This window comes from Gallus gallus, chromosome 4 (assembly GCF_016699485.2).
Source record: "Gallus gallus isolate bGalGal1 chromosome 4, bGalGal1.mat.broiler.GRCg7b, whole genome shotgun sequence".
Taxonomy (NCBI): domain Eukaryota; kingdom Metazoa; phylum Chordata; class Aves; order Galliformes; family Phasianidae; genus Gallus; species Gallus gallus.
The window spans coordinates 81,394,690-81,413,053 of NC_052535.1; the positions used below are offsets into that span (position 1 = coordinate 81,394,690).

The 18,364-nt window shown below is 38.5% G+C and overlaps 1 protein-coding gene across 2 annotated transcripts in view; it reads right to left on the reverse strand.

Moving 5' to 3' along the window:
• DOK7 (docking protein 7) overlaps positions 1–18,364 on the reverse strand; it is a 59,613-nt gene that overhangs the window by 19,617 nt on the left and 21,632 nt on the right. For both annotated transcript variants that reach the window (XM_420818.8, XM_004936196.5), the window contains exons 6-7: positions 17,652–17,759; positions 14,728–15,602 (exon numbers count right to left, since the gene is read on the reverse strand). In XM_420818.8, coding sequence (XP_420818.4) covers positions 14,728–15,602; positions 17,652–17,759 — 983 coding nt within the window. The remainder of the gene's footprint in view (positions 1–14,727; positions 15,603–17,651; positions 17,760–18,364) is intronic.

Here is an 18,364-nt window from a genome sequence, read left to right on the forward strand (position 1 = left end):
CAGCCAAGAGTTGGACTTGCTGATTCTTATGGGCCCCTTCCAACTCAGGATATTCTATGATCCTATGCCAGTTATGTATGCTTTTGTTTTTCTTCTTGCCACAGGCTGCCCCTCAGCCACGAGCAATTTGCCAGAATATGACCAGTAACATCATGGACTAACATTTGGACTGGGCCAAATGTTGGGCCAAATGGACACAGCCACCACAAAGGCCAAAGTATCTGGGCCCAGCTAACACCTTAAACGGAAAGTCATTTCCAGCTAGCTGCCATGCTCCAAAATTCAGATGGCTTGAGTCTGGGTTGCAACACTAAAATGACCAATTTAATGCCTTGCTACTGATGACATATGGACACGAGGGAGCTGACACAGTGACAAGCAACATGATTTGTTCTTGCCTTTTGCTTTCCAGATATGGACCCAGAATTACTCTGTACCAAAATGTTACGGGATAGGGCAGAACTGGATTGCAATGCAATTACATGGTCACACACCGCTTTTTACTCTGGGACATCTGTCTCATTCATTGCCCTAGGGGGACATACGTGTGGGTAAAATCAAGACAGCATGAGCAACTGTAAATCTGTCAATTCCCTAACAGTAAGGGGCTTCATTTTTCATCCTAAATAACTTCCTTTTTACATCACACACATATCTTGTTCTGCACAAAAATGTTTGGGCAGATTGCTAAAGGAGACAGCTATGCAATACCATCCGATGCATATTAAATGTCTGGCATAAGCACATCAGTAAAGTTTGTGTCTGTTTCCAGGCACTACTACAAGTCAAGCTTGTATACTTCTAGACTAGACCAAAAATAAAAATAATAATCATCATCATCAAGAGCAGGAACAGCTGGCCCATACCTATATAGCTTACCCTCAATAGACAGCAAAGTCTGAAGGCATACAGCGCTGAACCAGCATAAACAGTCATAGCACTAGCATCAGCTAGACAGTTTCCAGTGCTCACAGCACCTTCCACAAACACAGGTTTTCACTCTTTCGTCTTACAATTTGTTTTAGCTAATTTCACAAGGTCTTTTTTTCTCATGGTACTTCAAAGTAAAAATGGGTGTGATGGTTCCACTTCAGACAAGATGATGGAATATGTCTGTGAATTCGACTATCCATCCTATTTAACCACAGGGGAAAATGAGAAGCACTGACTTGTATAGGAGTGGAAGCACTTAATTGTCCTATGGAGGTACTGCAAGATACAGTGACAAGCTGCAGATAAAGACACTACAGCAGCAAGTCCTCAAGGTGGATCAACAAAAGCCACTCCAGTGAAGAGGCAGATGCTAATGATTATTAGCATTCCTGAACAGAGGATCTCATCTAGGCGTCCTGACAGACCTCACAGCACCAAGGTACTGAGTATGACTAGAACACTTCTCGCTCCCAGTTCATGACAGAGGTCTTTCAGAGCAGGAGGTAAGGATAGGCTGAGGGATCCAGCCAGACAGAAGAAATGGCTAAGCCAGACACAGCAAATTGCCTCAGAGACTAATTGTAGTTCACTGTATTTGACAAACACGCCTTGAACTGATGCAGGAGTTAGAAGGCAGGAACTAAATCCAATCCTTTACAAGAAATAAAAAGACCATATGCAAATGTCATAGGGTATATTTGTCAAACATGACAACTGGAGCATAGCATCTCCTGATTTCAGAGTACAGAACTTTGAACAAATACACTTAAGAACTGATGCTAGATATAGAATAAAATTCAATTAACATCAGCCTTCACTGTCTCATATTTCACCAGATGTATCAAATAAAATCATTCTGACATTCAGGACATGAAAGGCTCCTTACACAATTGCCATTAAAATAAACCATCAAATACACTGAAGTTCAGAAATGTCACTTTTTCTCCAGTTATGATAGTTCTCTTAAGAAACATTCATGTTCGAGATCCAGGGCAGATACTTCTCCTGATGCAATGTTAAATTCAGCATATCATATATTCTTAGGTCCAAATCAACAGCCAGTTCCTCCAGGCAATAAAAATCTCATACATTGCCCTCCCCCCCCCCGCCTCCACAGCTGAACTGTGGTGCTGTACAGAAGCAGATGATCTATTCTGGAATTTGATGAAAATGATTTATTTTTAAGCTTAGGACACTGGGGAGGTTCCTAATTCAAGACAGTGCTGTCAACATTTTAGGGAGGCTTTCATTATAACATCCCATTCCCCTTTCCCCTTCTCGGAGCCTTACTCAGTCAGTCTCGTTAGTCAAGCTACCTCTCCTAAAAAATCCAGCTGCAATGATTAAGCAAAAGAGTTCAAACATTCATTTGTTCTGACTGCTGAAGGCACAGCAATGCAACCCACGGCACTGTTTTAGCCATTCATGTTTTCACAGGTGGAGATGAGTGCTGTTATTCATAAGGCAGCTGAATAGCATAAACTGCAACTTCAGCCATGCAGAAAAAAACCCAACATATTTCTCTTTCAAAAGTAGCAAAGCCTTTATGAATAGATAGACGTTTATAAGCAATAAAAATCAGCATTGATTATAGCGGGCTATATATTGGTATTCTTACAGAAAGACAGTAAAATTGCAACCACCTATGCCTTATGCATGTGTTAACATGAAACGGAGATTGTTTTAAATTCAGTTATGATAGCTTGGGGAAAAATCTTTCCTATTTACACCAAACATACACTTTTAAATAGACTGACATTTCCAAAGTCCTATCACGTGCAATGGAAAAAAAGTCAATGCATGCAAACAGTTTTCACTTCCCTGTATTCCAGTTTATACTCCAGATATTCTAATTTCCAACAGAGGGTAGCATTACACCACTGCAAGAGCATTCCACCTTTAAAATGCATTCAATTTCCCCACATCTGCTGGCCTGAGCTTCCTTGTACACCAGATCCATAAAATTCCACCCTTTCCCTACAAATGAAATCCACTCAAGGCAGAGACTCAGACAAAACTACTGTACGACTGAAAATAAGGCTCAGATGGGGGCAAATTAAGTATGTGTAAGAGCAGAGTTTACTCTGCAGATAATTAGCAGCATGCTGTCTGCATCCCATTCTTCTCACTCTGCATGTAAAAGAAACAGGAGAGGCAAAGTGTAGGACCAGATGCAGCACCTCACATGACCCTTTCCTTTTGTATTTTCAAGATCACAATATTAACAGTGCCACCACTGAGGATGTCAGTACCACAGAAATAGCTGTGGAGTTAGGAAGTCAGGACAAATGAGAAGTGTTTCCCTACATTTCCCTACTGCACATCCCAGAAATAACAGAATTCTGCTGCCCATATCAAGATGTTAGAAGTCAGTACAAAAATACTGTTTAGCAGGGAGAGATTGAATACTAATTTAAAGGACAGTCATCAACAGAAAGAGACACATTCATATGTACATACAAAAGGATTCAGATGTTTGATTAGGAAAAGGATGCTTTATGGTAAATTTACATCTGAAGAGACATAGAAGAAAAAAGTTCAAGTAATTGATCTATTGACACAGGACTATTCCTTCTCTGATGAGGAAATGGGATGAACCTAAACCAACTTGTGTAAGAAATGTTTAACATATTTCAATGGAAAATAGTTCTTATGCAACTGTACTGAAAAGTATTCTAACTTAGCACAACTATGCCTGTTAAACAGTTCCCGATTAGCAGAAAATTAATTCCACTTCTTGTCAAAATTGCAGAAAGTTTTCGTTTTACACAAGTTTCCTCCTTGCAACAGGACTTTAAAACTAAGCCACCTGCCTATGAGGAAAATGGAAAGTTTTGCAAATAAAGAATAAAGAAACTCGTGGATTCAACTACACCATCACAGTTAAAGAGACAAACAAGGGGTGAAATACAGAACATTTCAAAAGCTAGCAAAGAAAAATCTCAAACATTAATAACAAATTAAACTACATCTACAGATTCTCAGAGCGAAAGAGAGAGAGAAATTTACATTAAGCTGTAATTACCATTCTGAAACATTCACCTAGCGACTGCCCTAAGAAAGCTCTGCTGCTTCTACTTCCCTCAAAGAGTTCTGTTCAACATTGAGAGCTTAGCTTGTACTTGCTCTAAAAATACACTAGGGCCTGTTCTGCACTCAAGGAACTATGCCAAGTTGCATTAGATTAGCTATTTGATTCCCTCCTTCCAGCCCATTCCACATAAAGGCAGAAAGAAAAGAGTCCTTGTTATAACCCGTGCATCCTGCTCCACACAAAGAGAGAACTAGAGTGGGCTTAATTATGAACCTATGAAGAACAAAGATTAAAGCCTTGCAATACCATGTTTGCATTCATTTTCCTTCTTCTTCAATTGCAATCCCACATTTACAGCTAAGATTAGTCGACTTCTCCCTGAAAAATGATTAACAAGATAATCAATGAGCATTATTAGAAAGAAATGGATGGAACTAAAAGGATAAACAAAGGAGAGAAAACTCAGAACAGTAAGATTAAGACAAGCCCAGCCATCACTGAAATTATGGTTTGTCAAAGGTAATGAAACTATAATTAAGCATCACAGCTTCAAAGCATACAGATACTTAACTATGCATGGGAGCTGCTCGCAAGCCTTTCCAACATTGGAAAGCACTGCTATAAATTATTAGGTATAATTATTTCTGTAGCTTTCCAAAGCTTTGTATAGCAGTTATCTCCATAGCACGTGTGTTCTGCTTGACTTTGAGTCTCAAGGAATGAGTTGAATTTGCAAACTTCATCCGGTAAAGTTTTGCTAGTGCTACAGAGGATTCAGGCGTTCAGTTACAAGCCCTGATATAGCCCACTTAACATTTCTCTGTCCTTGCAATATACCAAGCCTGGAAAAGGTTTATATTTCCTTAATATTTTCCAGTCTCGAATTTCTTGTACATTCAAAATTGCTTCCAATCAACATTGAATTAGCAGAGGATTCCAGAGAATCCAAACTGCTGCAAAGGATGTGGTAGGGGAGAGGGAACACAGCCAGAGCTCATGTCCCACTGATTCCCAGCTGTTGAAACAGTCATTTCAATTGACTGACAGCTGGCTGCTGCAGTTTATACTGTGAATAGTCCAATATCCTCATGTGACAAGGCTTAGGAGCACAAAGTCAATTTCAAAGCCCCTTTCACTTCTAACCTTTGGACTTGTGTGGGATTGTGATGCTGCAGCAAAGAGTTGCTCAGACTGCTTTCTTTCATCTACCCTGTTTTACAAAAGGGAACATGGAAACACATAAAAGCTAAAGCAAAGGGAAGCTTACACGCAGAGCAACAGAGAGTCTTTGGTACAGCCCAGAATCCATACATAACACTCTGGTATTCGTTCACCCCATCCTGGCTATCATTTATCACAGAGATCACATTAGTAGTCACTTGTTTGGATCTTAACATCCCCACACACCCTACAAAGCTCAGTCTAACTTTTACAGATCAAAAAAAAACAAAAAATGTGTACACTGTTACTGACTTTGATGCATCAAACGTCGTTGGAGTTGAAGCATAGGGGATGAAAAAGGAACAGTATCTCCACATAACATTTTTCGTACTCTTATGTCCATGAATTGGATTACTCCCTAAAGCAAGTCAGGGTTTTTCAACAGTCAGAATGCTATTACAACAGCAAGGATGGCCAGAATCCAGGAAGCGCCTCTTTCCACAATATCATCGAGGAAGGATACTGAAAATGTTGCATGAAACTAGTAAAAAACTAGTAAAAAGTAGGGTAAAAAGCTATTTTTTACACTGTAAAAAAGATTGGCTCAGCTGCTCAGGTGTAGTAACTTTAACATTTTATTGTGCCATCCTGATTCTGACCCAGAATTCCTACATTTAGGCTTGAGTTTAACCAGAAACTCAACAGTATCTACTTGTTAAGATGGGCCAACTGACAGCTGAAATACTTAACTGCAGATCTGCAGAGAGCTTGAACTGCTACTGAAGTTCCCTTCGGCTATCTGCTCTTACACCTCACACAAATATGAAGATTTGGAGTTCTACCTATTCTCTATTAAAACAAGCACCCTTAGATTTGATGCCACATGTCTCTCCATAGTAATTTAGGGGCACAATACATGCGTTTGCATACTCTGAGAAGGCTAATTTCCTGAGAGCACAGAAATTCTCTTTTTGATAAGCATGTTGTCAGCTTTTATGTGTTTTTCTCCTTTCTTCAAGCTTTGCTTAAATTTCAGTGCCGTCCTCAAGTATGTTTTGGCATCCTGGACGTTTCTTAATGCTAAAAAATAGTTCAATTCCCTGACTAATCCCATGTTTATAAAGAACCAATTTTCAACTGCCATACCCTCAGACTCTAAATCCACTGCATGCAAAGGTTCCTGCATTAATAACTTCTTTCCAGTTACTCTGTTGTTCTCAAAAGACATCATTCTTCAAACTGAATGTTCACAGAAAATTTTTCTGTGACACAGCCTATCCACAGCATCAGTACTTTGCTGCCTTTCATTTACTGTGAGATGGCTATTTGAAATTATAAAAGTTAGTGACAGACTTCCCAGGAGCTTAAAAAAAAAGATTATATAGGAACTGCTCCATCTTAGTAGGATTGATTTCTTCTTTAGTGACTCTTATTAATGAGTTCCTTATCTGTTCACTGTCCACATAAAAGGCAAATGGCTTTCTAGCTCTCTCCCTGCAGCCTGGAAAACATCAAATTTAATAATATATTTAGTACTTGAATAGAATTCTCCACATTCAAAGCACTATAGACAAACTGATCAATCCCAACAATAGACTTGGAAAGTAAGTATTATTCAAAGAGGTATTATGAAGATACACTGACCAAAGTTGGTTATACCCATACTAATAAGACCATAACCCAGAATTTGTAGACCAGTCCAAACTTCCAACTTCTTATCTCTCACACATGCTTTGGGATTCATCTCCTGTTAAAAGTGAGAGATTGCCTGAAATGCTGTCATCTGCATTTCACCGTCACAAGCTCTTACCAGGAGTCTGCCTTAAACAAAGCAATCCATAAATTGCAGGACTAATTTAACAGTCTATCTTGGAAATTTTGTCAAACATGTATTGGTTTTCTTTCCATATCAGAATGGCTTACCCATATTGCCTAGCCCTTCTGCTTAGGGGAAGTATTCATTCTGTTCTGTATATATAAATATGCTCCAGCGATTCATTCTTCAAATGCATTTCAGTGAGCTTTTTTTGTGGAACAGTTAATAAAGAATCTTATCTTCAGTAGGTTTGTTGACACAACTGCTATCTTGCTAATCAGCATGAAAAATCACACTGATTACCCATATGTTGTTACTTTACTAAGACAATATTGGAAACTTTACTAAGACAACATTGGGAAACATTGCTTGCTCTTTATCACTAGGTGTAAGGTTAAATAGTCATATTAGAAACAATAAGAATTCACCTATAACACAATCTCTACGTATGACTGATACCTTATCACAGAGTCACAGAATTGTAGGGGCTGGAAGGGACCTCTGGTGATCATTGAGTTCAACCCCATATGGATCTACTAATCAGACTACAAATCCATATGGGATGTTATCAAACTGCCTGATGGTATTTCCATAAATATCTCAAAGTATTAAGTGTACCAGGTACTTTGAACTACCAAAACTAGTTCTTCTCACATCCAGTGCCATAGATTGTGGAAAAAAATAAAGTTTTCATCCTTTTAAATTCATACACTTCCAGTTTTAAGTGGCTCTGTGAAACAGGGTTGGTAGGAAAGGTCCTACACCTACTGAGCATCTATTTTTCACTCTTTCCATCTACTCACAGTAAGCTGCTGTCAAACCTCCAGATATCCCACCCGAATGATTGCTATCCTGCTGACATTCACCAATTCCTTCCATGTGCTCAGCAATTACTGCAGTATCAGTGGATTTTATTCAAAGCAGAGTATTTTCTGCACAGCCTTCTTCAATCCATGATCTTAACAATAAAGTATTAGTAAATGTTACCATCATGCTGCAGAAATAATTACCAAGTGATGTTTTTTGTTTGTTTTTTAAAGTGACTTTGTTTACCATATTACAGGGGAAATTAACCAGTTGGGAGTCAAATCTCAGTCAGTCTGGGTTGGCACTGTAGCTGTATTTGCTTCCCTCTAAGCTTTCACCTATTCCTAATCATTTTGTGTTGTCTGCCTCTGCAGGTGAATTCTACTTTCTCTCTTTTTGAAAATGAAAACAGAAAATGTCTACTAATATTTTATAGGATTCTATAGTTGTTGTGCTGTTGTTGTGGTTGGCTTTTTTTCCAGAAGTAATTAATCCAGAATAATTCTAATTTAAGAAATAGAGGGAAGAGAGAGGAAAAACCTTCTCCTTTTCCATTTTGTCCACATTGCCAGCAGTCTGATGACACAGATCCTTTGATGGATCAAAAATGAAACAAAACAATCCCAACAACATAACAACCCTACATTCCAAAGGGAGCAATTTTTCCAGCTTTCATGTTGGACACCACCTCCTTCAAAACATTTCTTTCTCCCTCTTCTGAAAAGCTATTTCTCCCAACAGAGGAAGAAGTAGCAGCAGCTGTAGTAATAACAGAAGCTATTACCCAGCTTGATTCTATTTAGAGTAGGAAGTAGCTTTCCCTATTTATTCATACCAATGGATGAAAGGTCAATACTGTGGTTTATCAATGCCTTCACTGACTCTCTGACAGAAAAGCAATCCAGCAACATTTCTGTTTGGTGCAAAAGAATGAGTTCTGCTGAGCTATGCTGTCTGCATTCAAAGCACGTAGGAAATATGCCATCTTGACATTATTACCATTTCACTTACCAGTTGTTCTGTGGCAGGCACTTCCTTCCCCACTGAAGACCACATGGTATGTATTTCACTTAATGTCTGATCTCAAGAAGTGCCAAGAGCAGTGTTATTATTTAGATCAGAGGTAAGTGGCAAAAATAATTCGCACAAATGTTGTAGGATGGGCATGTCATCTATTTCACTGTGACAACTCAAATCCAAAATCACTTCCATTAGGTAAAGGCAAAGATTTGGTCAACTGTATGAGCCCTTATCAGCAATAGCAAAATGAAATGGAAGCTGGGTCTCTTCTTGATTATATGGGAGTAAAGCTTATTGCCAATAAGCATTATAGCATTGTACAAAATAACAGCAAGAAAAAAAAAATCCTCCCTTCTCTGTGAACTGCTGATAAGCAACATCTCAAAACAGTGCATAAGCAGACCCAAAAGCAGTTCAGTAAGAGGAAGGCAGTAACTTTGGGGCAGTCCTAGCTAAAACCACAAAAGGGAAAACAAAGCAAATCAAGTTCTGAGTCTGTCACTCCTCTTACCTCTTTCATGCCCCTTTCCTCTGCCAGTTTAAACTGGAGAATATACTTTTGCTCCAACCTTTGGTTTGGATGGTGCTGTATGCGTTTGTCAGCACAGACAACCAGCACCGAAAATGACTGCATTTCATTGTCAAGGAAAGCAATGATCATGGATACCTTCTATTTCAAAAAGCTGTTGTAGGGAATTCAGTGTCTTTAAAGATCTCTTCAAGTCTATGAAATGTTTAAAAAAAAAAAAAACAACGCTACTTTATCGTAAAAGTTTCAAAGCCTTTTACAATAACAGTGATTATGAAATTATCTAGCATGTACACTTTCTTCATTAATCAGTGACACGTGATGGAAGATACACCTAGCTGCAGGTTTAACTTGCACAGTCAGGACTTAAATAACACATGGAATTAAATCTGAAAAGAAAGCACAAAGCAAGCTTTCTCGTTCGTGCCAAAAGCCAACAGCACCCAGAATCAGCAGTCACCAGAACATAAGAGAGCCTCACAAACACATTGTTGCTGAGGTCAGTAATGCCAGCTCTCCTGACTTCCAGATTCTTCTGAGGTGTGAACTGTTCTTTTTATAGTTTTGACAGCATGTGTTGCCTAACTGCCCAGAGCTCTGTGATTAAAACAGAAGTACAAGCAGGAACAGAAACTTAAAAGATGATAAACGTATCTTTCTTTACAGAAGATTTAGACAGAGCTTTTTTGAAGGTGGGAAAAGGCATAAAATGTTACAGCATCACACATCAATATAAGTGTATGTTAAATAAAACTTTTGAAAATAAATATGAAAAGTGTGTGATTATTAGTAATCATGTTCCTACATTTTAAGAGAAAGCAAGAAAATAAACACACTGCAAGATGAACATAAGATGTTCAAGCCTCATGGAGAAAGAGGTTAATGTCTGCAAGAGGAAAAGAAAAGCTATGTTTAAGTGATATATAACAACAGTGTGGTTGCTTTAGTATCTATTTTAATACTACTACCTGATTAAAAGCCAAAAATAAAGAAGGGACCATTCTCAGTTACATGAATGTAACAACGTAGCCTGCAGCTGCTGTATCTCAACAAAACAGAAGTTTACACTTCACCGCTTTCAAAAGCAGCATCTACAATGAATGGAGAAAATCCAAGTTTAAGAGTCCTGTACAAGATTAGAAGGCTGAGCTGGCACTCCCTACCCAGTCACAGGCAGCTCACCATCTTGGTTAGATCAGTCCAGGCAAGAATGCAGAGCAGATCTAGCCTTCTCTAGGCATCATCTCCCTGGTCTAGGTTGCACAACAAAAACAGATACTCATAGTTCTAGGTCTACTCACAGACTGCACTACTCCCTGCAGGGACCTACAGTGCTGCATAAGTGCCTGCTCAAGGATCACAGTACATACATGCACATGCAAAATGTAATGCAAAATAAAGCATTTTCTACAGAACAGACTAAATGAGCTGTATTTCCTATCAGCTAATCAAAGCAGCACCCCATGTAAACAGCAATCCACATCCCCCCCAGGGCAGGTGTCAGATCTCCCTGTGTTGTGTAGGGAGCTGTAGATTCTGCTACCCAACAAAGTCCCTAAGTTCTTTTACACGTGGTGACCACAGCATTCCTGTGTTTCAGCTTACTACAGGCATGCTGCGTGCTTCAAAGTTTGAGGTGCAGTCACTGTGGCACCAGGAACCGTAAAAATCCAACACAGAGGATTTTGGTAGATCTGCTCCTGATCTAGGACAACTGTCTCCAAGGAGAGTTCAGCATTTTTAAATGATCAACTAAAATAGGTGGCTGAATACCAGTGCAGGACTGATAATAACAGATACACACAAATTGATGCTTTCCTCTTTCCTTTATCATGGCATATTAACTACTGAAGCTGTAACCAAGTCTGTACATAAGAACTCCAACTAACGTAAATATGAGTTTAGAATAAGACAGAAATATATAAAAGTAATCTCTACGGAAAGGCCCATTTTGAGCTGTCAACAGCAATTTGAGCACAACACTGAGCAGTATGAAAAGACAGCCGTAATCATTCCATATTAGTTCAAATTGCAAGAAGGTGAAGGTCAGGGGACAAAAAGCAAAGAAAAAAGGAAAAGCAGTACTTGTCAGATGGAAAAGGACAAAACCAGTTGGAAAAGAATTTTATTTTTCAGACTTCTAAGAAAATTTACAAACAGTGTGGTGTAAAAAAAAAAAAAAGACACCCTATAAAAAGTGTTGACAGTTTCTCAAACTACAGCATCAAATGAAGTTACAGAGCAACAAACGTACAGTATAATGCTGTTCCTCATGTTAATATCAGCTCAGTAGCTGAAAATTGAATAAGTCTAATAATAAATCTCGGTAGCTTACTTAGAAATCCCACAACAATCCAACATTCTGAGCTTAAAATATTCTTAAAATACACACAGATTTCATCTTGGCATTAACCTATAGCACTGAAATCACCTAGGCAAAAATTGCATAGCAGAAGGCATGCCTTGAAAAGGTTATAAAGAGGGACATCACGTGCACACTACAGTAATATACAACAGAAAGCAAAACACCCTGTATATTTGCTTATTAATCCCCAATGCATATTATGAAATACAATATAGAAATAATAAAAAGCAAAATTTAGTATTTTCATTCATGCTTGTGCTATTCTTCATCCACAGTGAAACAGAAAGGCTTCCTTCTCCTTTTTTGTTTGAATCCCTCTATGTTCATCATCAACTTTGCCACTAGGGGAGCAGGTGCTTCCTAATCTAGACAATCCCCATCACCAATGCTACCATCATTTCCACATGTGCATGGTTTCACTCTGCATCCTGCCTCGAGCTCTTCACAGAGCTCCTCTCTCCTCCAACACAAAGATGACGTGCCCAAATCTAACCTTGATTTGCCATAGTTTACATCCAGGGCAAAAAAAAAAAAACCAAAGGCGTACCTGCTTTATTCATGCTGTAGGCTTCCTTCTATTCACTCACTTTAAATAGCAGGCATTTTAAAAACATCACCACAATTTAATTAACGGCTTAATTTGAAATTGCAAAGGCACTCTAAACACTGGCTCAGTAAAGCCTTCTGAACGTGAATTTGAGTCAGTGTGAAACCCGGTGTCTCATTAATTCATAAACGAACTCCTCTCGGCCCTAACTATATCTCAAATTAATTCTGTTCAAAGCATGAGAAATAAGTATTATTTTTAGTTAGATCACATGGATTTGTGCTTCACTGTATTCAGCATGAGAAAAGCCAGACAAAGTGCCCGTTAAATACTGATAAAATAACTTATTTTGACAGTTTCAGACAACATATCTAAAAGTTATTTTTTCTTTCCAAAGTGAAAATGAGTCCAATGATTCCTTTTAACAAAAGTTCTTTCCCAAATACTTCCGGCTGGGTACAGGTAAGGGAAAAGCAAAAAACAAACAAGCATGCACATCATGTGAAAACACTATTAAAAAATAGAGTTGGTAAGAGTGTCGTATCAGTGTCTCTGTCACTAAATTTGCTTAAATAGCAACTATTCCTGACATTCTTACCAATTAATGCTAATAGGTAACTAGAATCAATGTGAAACCTGTCAGTTCCTCACAAAAAATAAAATAAAATAAATAGATATCTTTTTATACATACACACACATTTAAATATATATAAAAATAAAAGATCTGGCTGCGTATGTCACAGAAGTGAACAGGCAGTTAAAGAAGGAGCAGCATAATTTTGCCTTTAAATGTTCTGATTAATAGAATAGAATGCTTACTTTCAGTTACCTGCCTGCCACAGACATCCAGGGGAAGGTTCGGTAAGTTCACATCTAAAGTGACAACTGAGATCACCCACAAACATTCAGACCATGTGAGCTAATTCCACGCCAACTAATTCTCCCCTGCCTACAATAAAGCCATCTTGGGGCTTACTCTTCTCAGAGTAGAGACCTTCTAGGAATTGGTTTCATGCATTCCTTCCAACTTCTTTTTGACTAAGACAGCAGACACTAAAAGTCAGCAGCAGAAACTGTTCTCCTCGGCTCAAAAACACCAGAAGCTGGAGGCTGAACCTCAGCCCTTGCATCCAGTGTCAAGCTTTCAAAATGAGGCTAGGGGGCTTGCAAAAATGGCCTTGGAAGAACACTGATCCTAACAGTGAACGTAGACACAACCTTATCCTGCTACTCAAGCGTTTTTCTGCCTCCCAAATGCCACAAGTACAGGACAATGTCCAAGTTACTCTCACACTGCTGAGGCAGATGCTACACAGCACCTCAGACACAAAGGATTTTCTTGTCTTCAGACACGAACACAGCCGGTGATGCAAATGCATAACAGCGCAAGAAGAAAACTGCTCCTCAAATCTTTTAATCTCTTTTATAACTTCCTATATACTCAAGTCCTTTTCATAGCAGTGATTTATGTAATCCCACGTGCTGAATTAAAAAAAACACACAACTCAACCACAGTACTTAATTCTTCATACAAGTCTTTGCTGAATCCCCACTTCACACACCCCTAATTTGAGCACACTCTCTGACCTTACCATCATTTTAACAGCTCACCAACAGTTTTACCTTCATCTTGTTTACCAAAACTAAAGTATTCTCCAGAATAGATAAAAACAAATCTTTTCTCCTTGCCTTGTAGAAAACTTACTGCAATAAAAAGCCATGAATTTAACAGGGTTCAGAAAGAACTCTAGAGGGAATAAAGTCATAGTTACAGATATCGACAAATGTGTTTAGAAAAGCATATGAATCTCCATGTCTTCTGTGACTGGTGATCAAGAATAACTTTCCCCTATAAATACACTGTCCAGTTCGTAGATCAGTAATGGATTTTTGTATACCTCTCCTAAAGCACGTCTCAGTGGTCAGTTATAAATATAATAATAAACAAGGTGATTTGTCTTGGATTGCTATGCTAACCAGACTGTCTTCTCTTTCCATAGTAAGAAGCTTCACTAATCTGCCTTCTTGTGCAATACATGCTCACAAATTACAACAATAAAGAAAAACATGAAAAAAAAATATGTATTATAGCCATTTCAAAGAAGAGCACGTAGCACAAGGCCTCAACCTTCTGTCTTTTGAAATACCAGCAGCAAGACAGGTCAATGTTCTCCATACCAGGTTATTATCATTACAGGACAAATTCAGCCCTCTCATGTGCCTTTGTAATTTCTATCTCTGTCACTGCAAGCTATTCACATACACTCAAAGAAGAAGATTGGTCAGTTTAAAAGCAACGATTGATGGGCTATATTGTTCAAGTGTTCTCCTGATCAGGCACACATTTCGAGGAAGCAATGTACGAAGCCTCTCAACTTGAACATAAACAATACAAATATAATTACCTATTAAAATTATAAAGGAAATAATATGACTTGTAAGTTAAGCCATCTTAAATTAATCATGCTATATTAAGTAAGGCTTGTTAGCATCTGCTCAGCATTAGGTATTTACCTTTAGTCCACCACAGATTGGACAAGCTGAAAAAAGAGCTCTTGTCATCCCAGGGTGGGGGCTACATGTGTCATAGGGGTCAGCTGAGGCTCCACTAGGTGGCGCTAACTCACTACTTTTGGAGTCTGACACCTGTCCTGGTGGTTTTGTATCTGACCACCTCGAAACAAAATCCACACACGCCTCATTAGTTGAGTCTTTGGTGCTTTCTGGGAGTAAGGATGACGGCCTCCCTCTGTCCTGGCTGTGCTCTGGTGCCCTCTGTGCTTCTAAGTGTGGAAGTAGCAGTTTTGGATCACTAGCACCATGAAAAGGCAGGGCCTGGTCCTTGGGTAGCGTGGAATCTGCACTCTTGGGTTGCACATCTTTAGCAGCTGCCTGTAACAAACTCCTGGGTATATCATAAATATGTCTGAGAGAGCTGGGAACCTGATATTCTGATCCCACACCTCTCTGAGGCTCACTGTGAGGACAAGTACATAAACTCTGATCCGAAGGAAAGTTCAATGGCAGGCTAAGCAATGATCCAAACTCATCGCCGTGGCAGATGTCCAAGCTCCCAGCATAGGAAGAGAAGCTTCCAGAGTAAGAAGAGTGACTACCAGTAGCTATTCCACTGTCAGATGAACTCTGGCGACCTATCTCTTGTAGCTGTCTGGATCGGAGGGGCTTTGGAGGTGGTTTAGTGATGCCACGTGCCCCTTCTGGATGGATCTTTTCTTCCCCAAGATGAATGCCCTTTGCAGCTGCCAGTCCATGACTCTCTTGCGAAGTGCTGGCTGAAGACTGTTCAGGCCAAATTGTCAATCTGCTCCCAACACTAACATCCGAGTGGCTGGTATCTGAAGATGAGCTTGAAAGACTTCGATCATCTCCTAAAAAAGGAAAAACAAAAGAGATCAGCCCATGTTTAAAACACAACACATAGACTGGAAGCAGGGCAAGTATACACAGAAAGGATATTCCATCTGCTTCGTAGAGGGATCTTCTGTTGGAACGCCATAATTCCTGCAATTATTCCTATTCCCAGCTGGAAAAATTACAGGCAGATAATATTTTATCACAACCCTACCACACTGTGGAGTATACTACATTCAGGGCTACATTTGTTAGAGTTTATGCACCCAGCTCTCCCCCTTTTAGATGTGTTTCAGTTAACTAGCTTTATTTTAGATACTTCTGTCTTATATCACAGGGAATAGCCACAAATTTTCAGAATAGCTGAGGATGCTCTGAAAAAAAAAAAAGTCCACAAACACATAATGTAACCCAAAAGCATATAAAAGGTTTCAAAATTTCTATTGAAATTGAATGAACCAAGAGACTGTTGTACTTTTTTCTCCATTTAAGTCTTATCTGAATGACAACAAAATGCATGTGAGACAGAAAAATAAAATCAAACTTGAGACTGTCCTGTTCTCTGCTGTCTTCTACACTCTATTTCTCCATGATATCCATACTAAAAGACAATAATGCAATACAGCCACAAACAAAAGTGAGAATGCTACTACATTTACATATCTATATAGAAAAAGATATTCATGATTAACTTATGTACATGTTGCGAGATTTTTTTCTTCAATGTATTTGCAAGGAGGACACTTCTACAGTACCTACAGCTATCCGAGAAAGAATATGGAGAAAAAAATTAAACACTGATGAAAATGTCCTCATGCTTTTATGAGAAACATACACACCATACTTTCCTGTACCAGCTCCATAAAGTTATTTTCTTCACTCCCAACTAAAACTGTTTTATTTAGACAAGATAAAGACAAGGCCAACAACAGGATAATTTGGTAGGTATTAATTCTAATTCATTTAAAACCTTGGGCAATAAGTTGCCAGATGGGTTAGATAAGTGAAGGATCCACTGTAAATCAAGATCTGAGCTTCTGGTGCAACTGAACTATTTCTGTTCTCAATTGCTATAGGAAACATTTAGAACAATTTTCCTACCCTCCATGGAGCAATTCTTGTTTTATTCTAACAGAAAATAGCAACATTTATCCTCTGAAATCTAATCCTTTCTTTTCCCCTAGTGCGCACTACTTGACACTAGCTTGTGACCCCCTGCACAACTCTAACTCTGGGGATGAAATTATGCTGCCATCTAGACAGAAGACATGAATTACAAAAATATCAGTGTAGTTCTCAGCAATAAGTCTGGTGTCTGACAAAAAAACACCCTAATACACTAAATAAAACATTTATCTACTGACAAAAACACACACACACTGATATATAGATATAGATATACAATAGGATTCTTTAATTTCTTTGAAATCACTTTTTCCCACCTAAATAATTTAGAATTTTGGAAGGGAAGCTCTCCCACAATCATATATGAAGTGTTCTAACTACAGCTTAGAACTACATGTTCTCCAAGACAACAGGAAAGTCTAGATGTCCAGATTCAGATAAATGACCTCCCAAACCTACAGAGAGTCTTGGTATTATAATTTCCCACAAATGTTTAATTTTCCTGTGCAGAACTCAACAGAATATGAAAAGCTCACTCTGTGATTCCTTGTTCTCTGAGGATTGTTAGGAAAAGAGGTCATAGATTCAAGGACATCTCAAGGAGAGAATGTTCATGAAGTTCAGTCACATATCTGACCACAGAGACTGGATTTTAAAAAAATAAATAAAATAAAACAGGCATGTTTTTCTAACATATTACATCAGTCTGGTAGCTCTGTCTATCTAAGAGAGACCTCTACAAGTGCCAGTGGCATTTAGTCACAAACCACATTACTCAGCAGTCACAGCAGGGACATGAATACCTTAAGTGAAAAACGTTGACCATTGTTTTATTATTTTTCTTTTAAGCTCGTGATCTTATAATTATGTATATATGGCTCATTGCTACAGCCTAGAAAAGAAGGGAATACCATCTATATTTAATTAAAGGAATTTCTTACCTCCGCTGCCCTGGCGACTTGTATGGGACAGCAAGCTCAAGCGCTTCTCTAATTGTAAAGCTTCATGAGCCAATCTTTCTTCTGAATATGCCGGATTTGTAGTTGGATCTGTAAAAGGAACAGAAAATAAATAAATCAAAAGAAAAGACATGGAAAAAAATACATAAATAGAAATTAAAAAGCATTTTTTTATGTTAGATACTCTATTTTTTGCGTTACAGGGGAGGGAAAACATTGATTGGAAAATGTCTGGGACATCCTTCCATCAAATAGAGAATCCTGAAGAAATGCAACACATCCTAATTTTAAGTGTCAGTGACTTCTGAAATTACCTAGAATCTGTAGAGTTTACCACAAGCCATGAAAAGCACAGCACTAGAGACAATAGCTACAGGAGTAATTAGCAGGTCTAGAAGAGTTTAAAGCAAATAAATGACCTGTAAAGTGTGTCCTGACTTCACTGAACTAATTAGGAATTTCATCAAGAAAGACCATAATTGTTTCATCCAACAAATATAAAAATCATAATAAAGTTACAGTTATAAAAAATAAACTATTTGATACCCCTATAACTGATCCAGATCAGCTATTTAGAAAGACATTGCTTTCAGGTTTGATGGTTAGAAGGCCATTAAGTCCAGAAGTCAGAGGTGAAGCATCACAAAAGGGTCTCTGCCTGCCTACTCAATACATGATAAAATAGAAGTAAAAAA